The sequence below is a fragment of the Salvia miltiorrhiza genome, chromosome 3, assembly GCF_028751815.1.
Source record: "Salvia miltiorrhiza cultivar Shanhuang (shh) chromosome 3, IMPLAD_Smil_shh, whole genome shotgun sequence".
NCBI lineage: Eukaryota > Viridiplantae > Streptophyta > Magnoliopsida > Lamiales > Lamiaceae > Salvia > Salvia miltiorrhiza.
The window spans coordinates 12,354,341-12,368,427 of record NC_080389.1 but is presented as its reverse complement, the minus strand read 5'-3'; the positions used below and the strand labels follow the sequence as shown (position 1 = coordinate 12,368,427).

Here is a 14,087-nt window from a genome sequence, read left to right as displayed (position 1 = left end):
TCGCCGGATCAAAGAGTGGTGGTCGGCGGCAGCGGTGGTGGTTGTCGGAGGTGGTGGTTGAATTTTTAAAATCAAAAAAATCAATCTGAAATGTAAAATAAAAATAAATAAATTCAATAAACAAAAATTAATCAACTACATTAATAATGTGGGCCACAATACTTTATCATCTAAACTACTTCTCTTTAATCTCCGTGCCCAAATGAAGTGTGTCTTCATTATTGGGACGGAGGGAGTATTATTTAAATAATTAAAATTCAGCGACATAATTATTCCGTAGTTAAAATTATTAATTATTTAAATAATTTAAATTTAACTACAGAATTATTCTGTCCTTAAATTTCATATTATAAGAAAAAAAGAAAGAAAAAAGAAAAGAGAACTGGTGGCTTTATCCCATTACTCCGTCTTTCCCCCTTTTTCTCTCTCTCTACGCCCTAATCCTCCCCGCCGAGGACCACCACCCCTCTCCAATTCGTCTCCTTCGATCCGATCTTCGCCTCTGGCAAGCTCATCGTCATCGCCGCCGCCAACGACGACTTCCTCCCCGCCCTCTCTCAGCCTCTAATTTTCGATCCGCTCTCCGAAAAATGGACCCTCGGCCTGCAGCTCGCCTCCGCCCGCCGCTGGTGCGTTGCCGGCGCCTCTCGCGGCGCCTCTCGCGGCGCCGTCTTCGTCGTCAGCGGGATCAGCTCACAATACAACAGAGTTATGATTTTACTTGTAAGTGGAGGGAAAAGCTCACACCTATTTTTGTTCACCGAAGATCTTTTCTTCATTTATGGTTATCACTAGGTTTGGCAATCTACCTTTAATACATCTCAGTTATGGTTATCTATTTCCGCAAAGGTGATTTTTTTCCTATTGACATATCATTCCTTATGAATTGGAAGTGGAAAGAAAGCTTGAGAGAAATAGCACACCGCTAAAATTATTTGTAACTTCGTAAAACCATGTTACAGGCTTAAATGCTATTTTTAGATGAAAATCATATATTAGAATTGCAACTTATTGAAAATCAGTTCACATACTTGTTTTGTATTTTTATATATTTTGAAAAGGATGGTTCTGTTTGGTGTGAGGAAATTTATGAAATGGTGCTATTGCCATCTTTGGCAAAATGGATCTTGGTCTTGTAATTGGGGATTATCTTGGTGAAACCTCTCCCTGTCTTCTTCTCTCTCTTGCACGTACACACACACTCACATTTAAATATTTTTATTCATCTGTGCTTATAACCACCTTTTGTATTTCCAGCAATTGGAGCTATTTTTGCTGCAACAGATATTGTTTGTATGCTGCTAGACCAACTATCTCAGGTCAGATTATAGTTTCCTGCTTTATTCGAATCTTGCAATAGCTATGACTATGAACATTCTAAGCTGAGCTAAGATTATGTATGCTAAAACATATTGATGCAGGATAATTGGTCTAGTGTGTTGTTTAAAATGGGTGGTGGGATTGTTCTGAGTCTTGGCAATCTGGCGACGCAGTGTGCTTGGGCATTCGTTGGTTTGTCAGTGACTCAGGTTAATTATCACATCTAGCATAACTGTTGTCATAGGTAACTAGGAATTTCTAATAAGTTGCTGTTTTATGTGAACCTAAGCCTCTTCATATATACTTTTTTGGTTTATCTAGGAACGACGTTGAATTATTTCTTGGACGGAAAAATCAACAATGCTGCTGACAACAAAGCTAAGCTTGCTATCTATTCCAATGATAGCAAATATGCAGCTGTGTATGTTTTTCTCATCCAAATCTTCGTCTCCAAAATTGCATATCAAACAATCCACGAGTTTCCCATTATTTGAGTGTGTGTGTTTGTTGATAGAACTCTCATTTTACAGTGGCAAGAATGCTCATGCTTCTAAAGAAACTAATTGAAACAAAGGTAAGAGGATATTTTCGTGGTTTTTTTGTTCCAATAGATCGGCTGCTTTCATTCAAATCTTTTGTGTATAATCTACACATGTAAACAGGTTTAGAGAATGGAGGCGACAAAGCAAAGTATGGCACTACAGATATTCTCAAAAGAGTTCGAAAAAGTCGAAAATGTAGATCACAATTTGCTCGGTTTTATAGACTTTGGCTCTTGTGAGTACATTTTGGTGTGTTTGTTTGCTATTTATTCAGCAAAAGATAAATCATAAATACCGGAGAACTTCCTTTTTAGCTGATGCATCAATCAAGTGTTCTTCAACTAAATCATACTCATGACAGTCTTGTCCTTCCCACACCAAACTCAATCCCATCCTTTTCTGAAAATATGGCTGCAGTGGGACCCGCCAACCCTCGACGCCGTTGAGGCAGAAAAGATCGAGAAGATATTCCAGCCATTCGAAGAGGATTTGGAACTCAAGATTCCAACAGGAGATGAATTCAGGTTCTTTTATTATTTTTTTTATTATTATTGAAAGTAGGGGTAACTTTAACCTCTATGACTTCCCATGATGCTTCAACTTCAACTCATTATTATGTCTATAAATCGATTTACAGGTGGCAAGGAAAGTATGAAGATTCACCATATGCAACTTCCAAGTGAGCCAACAAGAAAATCATCAAGTCAATGGGTTCAACGATCTTCAGTTCGACTGGAAATCATCTCCTTGATCTCTTCGGCGTTTATTTGGTTTCGACTGTTTGTGCAGCTTAAGATCATTGGTGTTGGGAAAGATATGCATATGCAAAGGAGAAAACAAGAAAATGGCACATTGTAGAATTTTTTCATTACAGTTTTTACCCTCCAACTTTTCTACTCTTTGTTTTACTAGTTGCAGAAAATGGCACATTGTAGATTTGTTGAATGTTAGCACCCTCCAATTTGTATGAGATTTGTTGAATTTGAAGTTGGTTTGTTGAATACGTTAATAGATGAATTTCTATGATATTGGATTGTTATTGCATTTTGAGGAATGTTCAATTGTTTGATATTTAAAATTATTGTAATGTGGTATTATTGATGTTTATAAAGGTTTCTATTTTTTTTTATATAAAAAAATTCATAAATAGTGACGGAACTACGACAGAATTATGATGAATGGAGGTAAGCCTCTGCGACGGAATTAGCGACGGAATAATTCTGTAGCTAGCGCTCTTACAACCAAATGGCAACTAAGGTTTAGCGACGGAATATTCCGTCGCTAATTCTGTCGTTAAATCTAACGACAGAACTATTTTCCGTCGTTAATAATTTAGCGACCATGATTCTAAATTCGGAAAATTTTCGTTGTTATTCCATCGCTAATAGAATTTAGCTACAGAATTTTCAGGTTTAGCGACGGAAAATTCCGTCGCTAAAAAACTTTTTTTTTTGTAGTGTTAGACATACCAAAATTGATTTAAAGATTTTTATTAAGAATCGATTTAAACACAGTTTACTAATTAATATTCAAATTTGGTGGTCATTTACAATCACAGCCTCATATATCAAAACCATGTGATCTGTATAACTCCAAAATGGGCAAAATCTTGATCAATTTCACAAATATTCATCATGAACGAAAATGGCAAAATTATGACAAATATCATTGATTAATTTCAAAACAATGTGACCTCTAAAGCTCCACAATGGCCAAAATTTAAATCATGTATTTTGATTCCTTTTATTTTATAATAATTTTTAATAATTGAATAATTAATTTATTACGATTTCATAAAGAAGTTATTAATTTTAGTTCAATAAAATTTATTTTAGACCCAATTACATTTTTCTTCTACTCCACAAATTTTTTACCAAGATAAAATTGACCATGAACAAAATCACGAAAAATATTGGTACCCATTTCAGCATTCTCTCTTCTCTCATCATCAATCTAATGCCACATCCCCTCTCTCTCTCTAGAGTCTAATGCCACATTCCCTCTCTCTCTCTCTCTAGAATTTAAATCTCATATCTTCTCTCTCGATCGCCCCATACTGATTTTCTTGTTTCCCCTCTCTCTGTGATGGATGGCTGAAAAGCAACGTTGCCATCATGATTACCTATTTAGCTATTTTAAATTTATTAGAATTGACCAATCACATATATAGTACTCACTTTATTTCTTATCAGTTTTCCCCTTTTCCATTTTGTGATTCTAATGGGTAATATTGACATGAAAGTCTCTATGCATTCATTCTTGATGGAGACAATCAGATCCTCTTTGCAACCTTGTTTCCCCTCTCTCTGTCTGCACCAAACTTTCTTATTAGGATGTAAACTGATACATCGACTGATTTATAAACTGATTCATATCTATATTTCTGAAAATCGACCCCACAATCCATAACCCTTCGCATTTTCATCTCAAATTTGTACGTTGATCGGTTTTTATCTATGTGGAATTGGAAATTAACAAGGAGGCGGCCGGAAATGACACGGTGGCCACTGGAAATGACACGTGTCAATTTCCGACATCCACGTAGATAAAAACCGAACACCGAAAAAATTTGATACGAAAATGAAAGGTTATGGTCGATTTTCAAAAATAGGTGCAATTTCCAAATTCTGGAATACATTGTGGATTTAGGGCAATTTGCCCCAAAATTAATCATATATTAAAAAAATGCAAAAAATTAGTAACGCTTCATCTCCATCAAGATTTCAGTTTATTCATATTGTTGAAAAACATTTTAAGATGATTTTGTCCTTTTTTTAACCACAAATACAATTTCCATAACACTGGGGCACACATTCGATTGTGCATTGTTTGTCACTAGTTTCTGATCCTGATTGGAAGTGGCATTCGCATATCCCAAGTTCAAAATCAAACGCCTGTTTTGCGATGCATTTTTGCGAGGCACACTCCGCATCGCTCCGACACGCAGGTCCTTCAAAAATAGTTAACAATAAAACATGTAATGTATATATATATATACATATAGGGGAATGCTAAAATAAGAACGCTTATTAAAATATAAATTAAGAACTATTTTCAGCCCTTAGATCATCAAGATCTACGGTTGATTCATCACCTTGTTGGATATATTCATGGTCATGAGTTCGAATCCCAAAGGTAGCAAAAAATTATTTTTTCGATATTCATACCTTTATACAGTTTATTCATGCGTGTTATACATAAAATTCATGCATTTTTGCTGGTTCGTAATTCTTAAAATAAGGGTGGTTTATTGAATAACCGCCCCCCATATATATATATAGTTGAATACAACATCAAAAAAAATTATTAAACTTACCATATTCACTGAAGACATATCTTTGCTCATCGAGACAAATGCAAACGCCATCCAAGCATAATGGAGGACCTTTATTGCATCTAATTTTACAATCCTCACGCGACACACATTTTGCTAATGACATTTTTACTGCATTTAGCCGAAAAAGAAAAACTTCAATTATATAAAACTAAAAACAACAAGTTGAAGAATATATTTTCAAGATTGAAGTCTATTTCTGAGAATATATATATAGATAGGAGGAAGTTATACTAAGAATGCTATCTTTCGTGAGAAGTGAGAATGATCGAATAAGTCAGTATATAGTGTTACATAATTAAGCTACTTGTAATTACTGCATAACGAAATCCAATTAATTAGAAAGAATTTTCGCTCTCTCCAGAATTTGAACCTGGGTAAAAATGTTATGCAGTCATTACAAGCAACTTATGCAACACTATATACTGGCTTATTCAATCATTCTCATTTCTCACGAAAGATAGCATTCTTAGTATAACTCATACCTATATACATAGGTAAAGGATCAAGGTGAGAACCGCATCTTTTCACAAGAACGAAGAACCATGAACAAACACATAAGAGTAATTGGTAAATTAGCCATTTAATAGTACTTTTAGTTGAAATAAATACAACATCAATACTTTCAGATCGTTCCATAAAATACTAGAATTATAAAATAGAAAACAAATGATATATACAAAGTTTATCTTTAAAGCCATATATGTTATTTGAATTATCTATAAAAACTAGTACTATATTTATAAGTCTAATAAAATTTGCTACTTGAATAAAAATGCAAGCTCTGAATACACTAGAGGAAGAGATGCTAACCATCAACTATCATGAAGAAAAAGATGATCGTAAAAATTGACTTTTGAGAAGCCATGTTAAATATTTTGATGATGAATGCTTAAACTCAAATTGTATATTAATTAGTCTTTTCTACATATTTATATAGTGTTTCAAATACGAATTCCTAATATTCCATTAATTATTATAGTTAACTGTACATTCTATAAGTTTCATATTGGCATATAGTATTATTTAATCAAGTATGGTGAATAAAGATCTTGTATAAAATAATACTGATTTCCAAGATATATTTGATTCATTCTATTTATAAACGTTTTCTTTATTTATGTTTTATAAAAACGCTTGAAATCTATTGAACAAGAAAAAAAAATAGTACATTTATGAACATATTCCAAATAATCAATACTACATTTCTCTTTGCTTCTTTTATTTGACATCTAACCTGAATGGTTAGTTTATGCATCTTGATTTTTTTTCCTGTGAAGCATATGTTTCCATGTCGAATCGAACTGATCCACTGTCCCAACAATGGGTGTGAGTATCCTACTACTACATCTATTATTTTAATAATAAGTTTCTATAAAAACATAAATTAATTATAATGTTCTTAATCATACTAAATTTTTATTTTAATAAATTAGCTATTTTTTATTCTAGGGTTTGTAAATAGTTGATTGAATTTATGTGATTGATTTATTGATGTCTTTTTGCCTACCAATTTTTGATTCATAATTCCCGGTGGTTATTTTCTTGTGGATTATCTTACCAATAATTTACATATATAGCTATTCGGTTTGAGACCTAGCGGAAATAGCTGTTGAATCATTCAGGAATGTATGAAATGATTTTAACCTTGAGACCTATCGGAGATAGGCGGATCTTAGGGAGCTATTCTTGTGAACTTTCGGGAGTTATAATATTTTCTTGAGACCTAACGGAGATAGAGAATTTATTAATCTACTATCATATGCTGCTCTAGCGAGAATGTGTATTATATTTGTGATATCTCATCATAACTGGATTAAATTGGTAATTATGATTAATTGGTTAATTATGTGAATTTGATTAATGAATTTATATTCCTAGAATCAGTCATTTATTTATCTGATTTATTTCTTTTTATTTATTTATTTATTTCAGTTTAGTTTTATTCTTCACCATATTTCTATTTGTTTGCGTGGATATTGGTAGAGAATTATTAGGATTACTTAGAGTATTTTCGTTTGTCAGTCCTTCTGGATACGATACTCGATTTGCTACTTATACTACGATTACATCGTGTCAGTTGTGGTATTTTTGTTGCTATAAAAAATAGCGATCAACTCTATTATTTTAATAACAAGATTTTATAAAACATAAATTAATTATAATATTCTTAGTCATACTAAATTTTTTATTTTAATAAATTGAAGTTCTAAAAATTTATGTGCCATAATTTCAGATTTATTAACCTTTAGTAGCAAATAAACGATGTAAAATAACTGTATATCTTGACCGGATGGAATAACTATTAGTTATAAATAAGAAATTTAAACTAAAGCATAAAAAAATAGAAGCAAAATGATGAAAGAAAAAATAAATTGGTGGGACATAAAATTTGTACATTAAATTGATCTTAAGTGGTTTTTAATACCGTCTACCCAAAATTCATGCATGATATAAAACTAACCAATCATATTATAGAAAAAGTGGGTATTTATATAATTTGCAACTTTTTTATTTGGGGGCTTAATATATTTATTATCATAATAAGGTGACGATTACCAAACTATTAATTATTATTTAAACCTAAATATCTTTTGTTCAAGATCATCGTCACAAATCTTTAGAAATTTATTTATCCAAAAAAATTTATCCTATTAGTTAAGAGCTCAATCATGTAATTGTTAATAGTGACTACATTAAATATGTCAAAAAACAATAAATGAATACAATTAATTCAAGAGTGGATTTTGAAAATAACCACTTTGGAATAGTAAATTTAAAAATTGATCATTAAAAAAAAAAAAAAAAAATTGGTCACACTTACCATTTTACCCTAGCATATAAAAAATTTAAAAATTATCTGCGTATTCACACCAGTCGAATTCACAACCAGCATTCATTTTAGTCTTGAATTTCGATTTTAAAGTTTGAATTCACAACTAAAAATAGTGTTAGTCATGAATTCACGTTTTAAAGCGTGAATTCATAACTATAAATATTGTTAGTCTTGAATTCAAGTTTTAAAGTGTGAATTCACAGCTACAAATATTGTTAGTCGTGAATTCAAGCATTAAAACTCAAATTCACGACTATTTGAATTCACAACTAGCAATAGAGTTGATTATGAATTGGAGATTTAAAACTCAAATTCACAACTAACACTAGTAATTCAGCGTGAATTCATCAAATTGGTTGCGAATTCTAATTTTAAAACTTGAATTTACAACCAAAACAACTAGTTATGAATTCGAGCTTTAAAACTCGAATTCACAACCAACACTAACGATTCAATTGTGAATTTCAATTTCAGTTGTGAATTCATAGATCTAGTTATGAATTCAACAATATTAGGCTGTGATCCATAGATCTGATCGTGAATTCAAGAACATTAAATTGTAAATTCATAGATCTCGATATAGCATAAATAGCACTAATGTCCTTATCACCATAAACGTATACATGTAGCATTAATTTACTATGGCCAACTCTACATTTATACGTTTATTTTTTATGGATTTAATCTTGTTACTATATATTATGCAAATGATTAATGAACTGTTGTTAACTAAATTGATTCCTTGCTCATCTCTAGAGATGGTAATTTACCAACGGGTAACGGATATCCGCGAAAACCCGATCCTAGTAGCGTGGGTTTGAGATGCATTTGATATCCACGGATAATTTCGTGGTTGCAATTCACTATTCATTTAGTTCGAAGGGTATAGATTTGAATACTTACTATTCATACACGCGGAATCCGTTTACCAGCGAAAAAATATCCGCGAAAATACCTGTCAATTATCCATGAAATACCCATAAAATATCTTTAAAATATGGGCTTTAGATATACATATTAGATATGGGCCACCATATTATTTCTAAAAAAAGGCCCAAACACTGAATTTGATGAATTTGAATTTAAACTTTGTTATGTGTGGATTTCAACATAGATGAAACATGTGGATTTGAACTATGTTATTTGTGTTGGATTTTTTTTTTTTGTATTAAATTTGTTATAAATTTATATTTAAATTCTGTTTCGCGGATATCCGATGGATAGCGGGCGGCGGATACCCGATGGATAGCGGGTTGACGGATACCCGACGGGTAGCGGGTATCCGCGGGAGACGGGTTTGGATAGCATTTGATATCCATAGATAATTTCGTGATTAAAATTCACTATCCATTTAGTTCGCGAATATGAGTATGAATACTCATTATCCATGCCCGTCGTACCCGATTGCCATCCCTACTCATCTCATTAATTTCCTACAAATATAAGTATGAAAAAGAAAAGTAGATATTGCACGCCAAAGGCTCAAATTGCTCTTTATGCTAAGAGCCAGTGTAGAAGTAAAATGTTTATTTCAGAATACTACCATATTATATTGACTGTTCGGCTTTGTGGATTTCTAAATACATTTTTTTTAATATAAAAATTATGTTTTAGTCACCAATTTTTCTGATATACAATTTTTCTTCAAATTGTAGATTCTTTGTCAAGAGATTAAAATAATTTGGGTCTGTGGAACTAAAATAAAATAAAAATAAAACTTAACCAAAAAATCAAAATAATCATTGAATGCGATTTAAACCATTTGTTGGTTTCCTATTTGTGTAATCAGATTGCAAGAATTTTGAGAGAATCTCTAATGACATGTATAACAAATATTTATGAGTTCTTCCACAACTAACTAGTACTTGACTTAGACATAACAAAAATGATTTAAAGATTTTTATTAAGAATCGATTTAAACACAGCTTACTAATATTCAAATTTGGTGGGTCATTCACAATCACAGCCTCACAATTCACAAATATTTACCATAAACGAAAATTGCAAAATTTTGACAAAGTTCATTGATTAATTTCAAAACCATGTGACCTGTAAAGCTGCACAATGGCCAAAATTTAAATCATGTATTTTGATTCCTTTTATTTTATATCAATTTTTAATAAATGAATAATTTATTACGATTTCATAAAGAAGTTATTAATTTTAGTTCGAATAAAACTTATTTTAGGCCCGATTGCATTTTTCTTCTACTCCACATTTTTTTACCAAGATAAAATTGATAAACAAAATCACGAAAAATATTGGTACCCATCATCAATCTAATGCTACATCCCACACACACACACTCTCACTCTCTCTCTAGATTTTAAATCTGATATCTCTTTCTCTCTCACCCCATACTAAGTTTCTTGTTTCCCCTCTCTCTGTGATGGATGGCTGAAAAGCAACGTTGCCATCTTGATTACCTATTTAGCTATTTTAAATTTATTAGAACTGACAAATCACATATATAGTAGTCACTTTATTTCTTTTCAGTTTTCCCATTTTCCATTTTGTGATTCTAATGGGTAATATTGATATGAAACTCTCCATGCATTCAATCTTGATGGAGACAATCAGATCCTCTTTGTCTCTCTCTCTCTCTCCCCATACAACCTTCTTTCCCATCTCTCTGTCTTCACCAAACTTTCTTAACCCAAAGTTGCAATAAGAGTTTGGTGACCGGATTTAATGATAGTAAATGAATTAACCAAATAAAGTTAATTTGCATGCATCAGCTCTTCTTCTTCTACTTAGATAATTAGCTCTATTTAAACAAGATGCGAGTAATGCTTTTAAGCCATCGCATTCTCTCCTTCTGCATCTTCCTATCCTTTCCAGCTAAAAAAAACAAGAAAATGTATTATTCCAGCAAAATCTCCCTTGCTCTCGTGTGCTTCTTCTTCCTTGGCTTCGGCACTACCGCGGCGACGGCGGCCGCCTGCAGCAAAGAACCAGTTTTATTCAACTTCGGAGATTCCAACAGCGACACAGGCGGCGCTTCTGTTCTTGGAGGGAAGCCGCTCGAGTTCCCGGAGGGGCGAACATTCTTTCACGAGCCAACCGGCCGTGTAAGCGATGGTCGCCTCATCCTCGACTTTTTGTGTGAGTCTCCCTCCTCAACTGATCAATATATGTTATATTTATAACTACGTACGCAGTGTAATTGTGACGATGGTGCGTACGTGTGTAGGCGAGAGTCTGGAGACGAAGTTCTTGACCCCATATCTGGAGCTCTTCACTCCGGACTTCTCAAACGGCGTCAACTTCGCCTTGGCCGGCGCCGACTCTCGCCTGGGAATAAGCATCCCTCCAAATGCGTTCACGCTGGGCAACCAATTTGCCGAATTCAGTCGCTTCCAAAACGTCTCCATTCGCCGTGGCTCTCTTGGTAATCAAGCACGTTCATGCTGAATTGATAAGTCGAACTCGTGGATTAATCTAATAACTTGGTCTGAAATTGTTGTGGACAGATGCAGGGCAGGTGAAATCTGCTCTCTTCATGTTGGATATCGGCCAAAACGATCTCCAATTCGACAGCAATACCCTAACTCCCCAACAAGTGCTCGAGAGAGTCCCCATAGTCGCCTCCAACATTAGGGATACTATGCAGGTTAATTCATTAATTAATTATCTCTCTTGTTAATTCATTATAATATAACTTTAACTATAACATTTGTTTCTTTTCTTCAAGCAGAAGCTATACCAGCTGGGTGGGAGAAATTTCTGGGTGCACAACACGGGGCCGTTGGGCTGTTTGCCTAACAACGTAGCCCGCATAAATGCATCCACGGTGGTGGACGAGTACGGCTGCGTTTCCGACAGGAACAAAGCAGCTGCCGCCTTGAACTCCCAGCTTGAGCATCTCTGTCGGGAGCTGCAGTCGGAGATGAGCGACTCCACCATCGTCTACGTGGACATCTACTCCATCAAGCTGGACTTGATCGTCAATGCGACATCCTATGGTTAGAACGTTTTTATAGTACATAATATTATCATTTTGTAATAAATTCATATATAACGATTATTAATAAATTGTGATCGATGCAGGGTTCGAGAATCCCTTCGTGGAGTGCAAGCCTAAGGGGCAGAGTGTGTGCCCGGAGGGATCGCGCTATGTGAGCTGGGATGGATTTCATTACACAGACGCGGCTAATATGTTGGTTGCGTCTAAAATACTCTCCACCAATTTCTCTACTCCTTCACTTCCATTTCATTTTTTTTGCAATTAATCTACTTTCGTTAGTCTCCACTAAATTTGTAATAATCCTGCGGCTTGCATTGGATTGAGCATTGTTCATCACTTGTCTTTTATGCTAATTGCAAGTGGCATTCTCATGCTTCATATGGAAAATCAAGAATATTTTTAATTATGCGTTGAATTTACACACAAGCCTTCAAAAATAGTCAACAATAACAATAAAAACAATTGTAGTATATAATTCAACATCAAGGCATTTAGCAACTCCGCAAAAATCAGATCATATATAAAGAGTAATTAACCCTTGATTTAAAACCAGCGTTTGTGGTTTTAATGATCTTTCTATCTAGTTTCCTTTTCCAGCAAAGTCAGCGTCAAACAATTGAGAAAATTTCTAGGAAACAAGAAGCAAGGTATAGAAAAATGAGTCGAGACGCTTTTTCCATTCAACTTTACAAGAATCGGGAACTCATACACAGGCAAATCGAAAAGCAACCATCGAAAAATTTAGTTGGAACTTAATACGTTGATTTATGCGACAGTGATGATTTGGTTAAGCGAGAAATGTATGTTAGTTACTAAAATTATATTGTCAAAGTTGAAATTAGTCGCAGAAGTCTAAATGTGTTTATTCCACCGTTTTTATGTAATCGATCAAATTTGGAATTAGTTACTTGTAGTCATTATTACCAGATAATTTATCTTTATAATTTTTTTTAAAGTATAATTAATTGTGCGAAAAATATATTATTCCCTCCGTCTGAAACATCTTTCTAAGAATTAAGAAAACTTGGTGCAAACAAGAAAATTTGTATGCGGTGATCGAGAGAGAGAAAGAAAATTTGTATGCGGTGATCGAGAGAGAGAAAGAGAGTCAGAGTGTTGATCAGTTTTAAAGTCAGAGTGTAGCATGAGATTGATAATGAGAGGGTGCTGAAAAATAATTTTTATCGTACCATTGACTAACTAATTCAGGATTTGGATGTTTAGAAAGATCAATTAAGGTTATAAGATTTATACATTTAACTCTATACTCGAACTATACATCCTATATTTTTAATTACGTACTTTGATTTATTTGGAGTTTTACGGATCACATGCATAGTTTTGATAAGGCAGTGAATGACCCACCAAATTTAGATATTAATAAACTTTATTTAAACACAAAAACTCCCGCGAAACCAATTTTATGTTGAAACCGCTTTCACAATGATACTACTTCAACATATATTTACTTTAAAATGTTAACATATCATTTATATGTTGAAGTAGTATATATCGTTGTGGAGGCAGTTTCACCATAAAATCAGTTTCACTGGAGGTCATTTCTTATTTAAATCGACCTGTCACAGCCCAACCTACACTAAGGATAGTTAAGTCGGGGAAGATGTGACTGGGGAAATGAATAAGAAAATAGGAAGAAACGAGGTTTCAATAATAATAATAATAATTAACCTGCTTTAACAATAATGTACTATATTGTCTGGTACAATAAGCAATCACGTTTATAAGCTCACAAGTAGACAACTTACAACAATAGAACAACAAGTTGTCCAAGTAATAATAATAATAATAATAAACCTGCTTTAACAATAATGTACTATATTGTCTATATTGTCTGATACAATAAGCAATCACGTTTATAATCTCACAAGTAGACAACTTACAACAATAGAACAACAAGTTGTCCAAGTATCAAGTGACAATTCTCAAAGCTATTAGGTTGCAATCTTTACAACACGACAACAAAGTAAAATACTCTAAGTGTTGCGATGGAATAACTTAAGTGAATTACATGTATGAATACATGAAATTCTGAGCCTAATTTAATACATATACATCAAGACTTTGCTA

The 14,087-nt window shown here is 33.3% G+C and overlaps 2 protein-coding genes across 7 annotated transcripts; both read left to right on the top strand.

Moving 5' to 3' along the window:
- The first annotated feature begins 385 nt into the window (after positions 1-385).
- On the top strand, positions 386-2,906 carry LOC131017617 (ureide permease 4-like). Of its 6 annotated transcripts, none has more exons than XR_009099686.1 (8): positions 386-723; positions 1,258-1,319; positions 1,422-1,529; positions 1,642-1,741; positions 1,851-1,894; positions 1,983-2,097; positions 2,280-2,386; positions 2,500-2,906. XR_009099686.1 is itself a non-coding variant. In XM_057946435.1 (4 exons), the coding sequence occupies exons 1-4, from the start codon at positions 591-593 to the stop codon at positions 1,651-1,653; spliced, it is 315 nt and encodes a 104-aa protein (XP_057802418.1). In that variant the 5' UTR covers positions 386-590; the 3' UTR covers positions 1,654-1,843. The 6 variants fall into 6 exon arrangements, 2 of the variants coding, with proteins under 2 accessions (XP_057802418.1, XP_057802417.1); XR_009099685.1 differs by having other exon boundaries at positions 2,224-2,386; XR_009099687.1 differs by having other exon boundaries at positions 1,422-1,564; positions 2,224-2,386.
- Positions 2,907-10,519: 7,613 nt separating this feature from the next.
- LOC131017573 (GDSL esterase/lipase LIP-4-like) lies at positions 10,520-12,370 on the top strand. Its single transcript, XM_057946377.1, has 5 exons — positions 10,520-11,137; positions 11,226-11,423; positions 11,506-11,645; positions 11,730-11,997; positions 12,083-12,370. The coding sequence occupies exons 1-5, from the start codon at positions 10,813-10,815 to the stop codon at positions 12,262-12,264; spliced, it is 1,113 nt and encodes a 370-aa protein (XP_057802360.1). The 5' UTR covers positions 10,520-10,812; the 3' UTR covers positions 12,265-12,370.
- The last annotated feature ends 1,717 nt before the right edge of the window (positions 12,371-14,087 follow it).

What these genes read in the sequence shown, in the direction of transcription:
- LOC131017617 (XM_057946434.1), top strand. Translation starts at nt 591, where the DNA reads ATGGACCCTCGGCCTGCAGCTCGCCTCCGCCCGCCGCTGGTGCGTTGC. An exon ending in ACAGAGTTATGATTTTACTT is followed by an intron (nt 724 to 1,257) that starts GTAAGTGGAGGG and finishes TTGTATTTCCAG; the next exon opens with CAATTGGAGCTATTTTTGCT. An exon ending in TGCTAGACCAACTATCTCAG is followed by an intron (nt 1,320 to 1,421) that starts GTCAGATTATAG and finishes ATATTGATGCAG; the next exon opens with GATAATTGGTCTAGTGTGTT.
- LOC131017573 (XM_057946377.1), top strand. Translation starts at nt 10,813, where the DNA reads ATGCGAGTAATGCTTTTAAGCCATCGCATTCTCTCCTTCTGCATCTTC. An exon ending in CCTCATCCTCGACTTTTTGT is followed by an intron (nt 11,138 to 11,225) that starts GTGAGTCTCCCT and finishes GTACGTGTGTAG; the next exon opens with GCGAGAGTCTGGAGACGAAG. An exon ending in ACATTAGGGATACTATGCAG is followed by an intron (nt 11,646 to 11,729) that starts GTTAATTCATTA and finishes TTCTTCAAGCAG; the next exon opens with AAGCTATACCAGCTGGGTGG.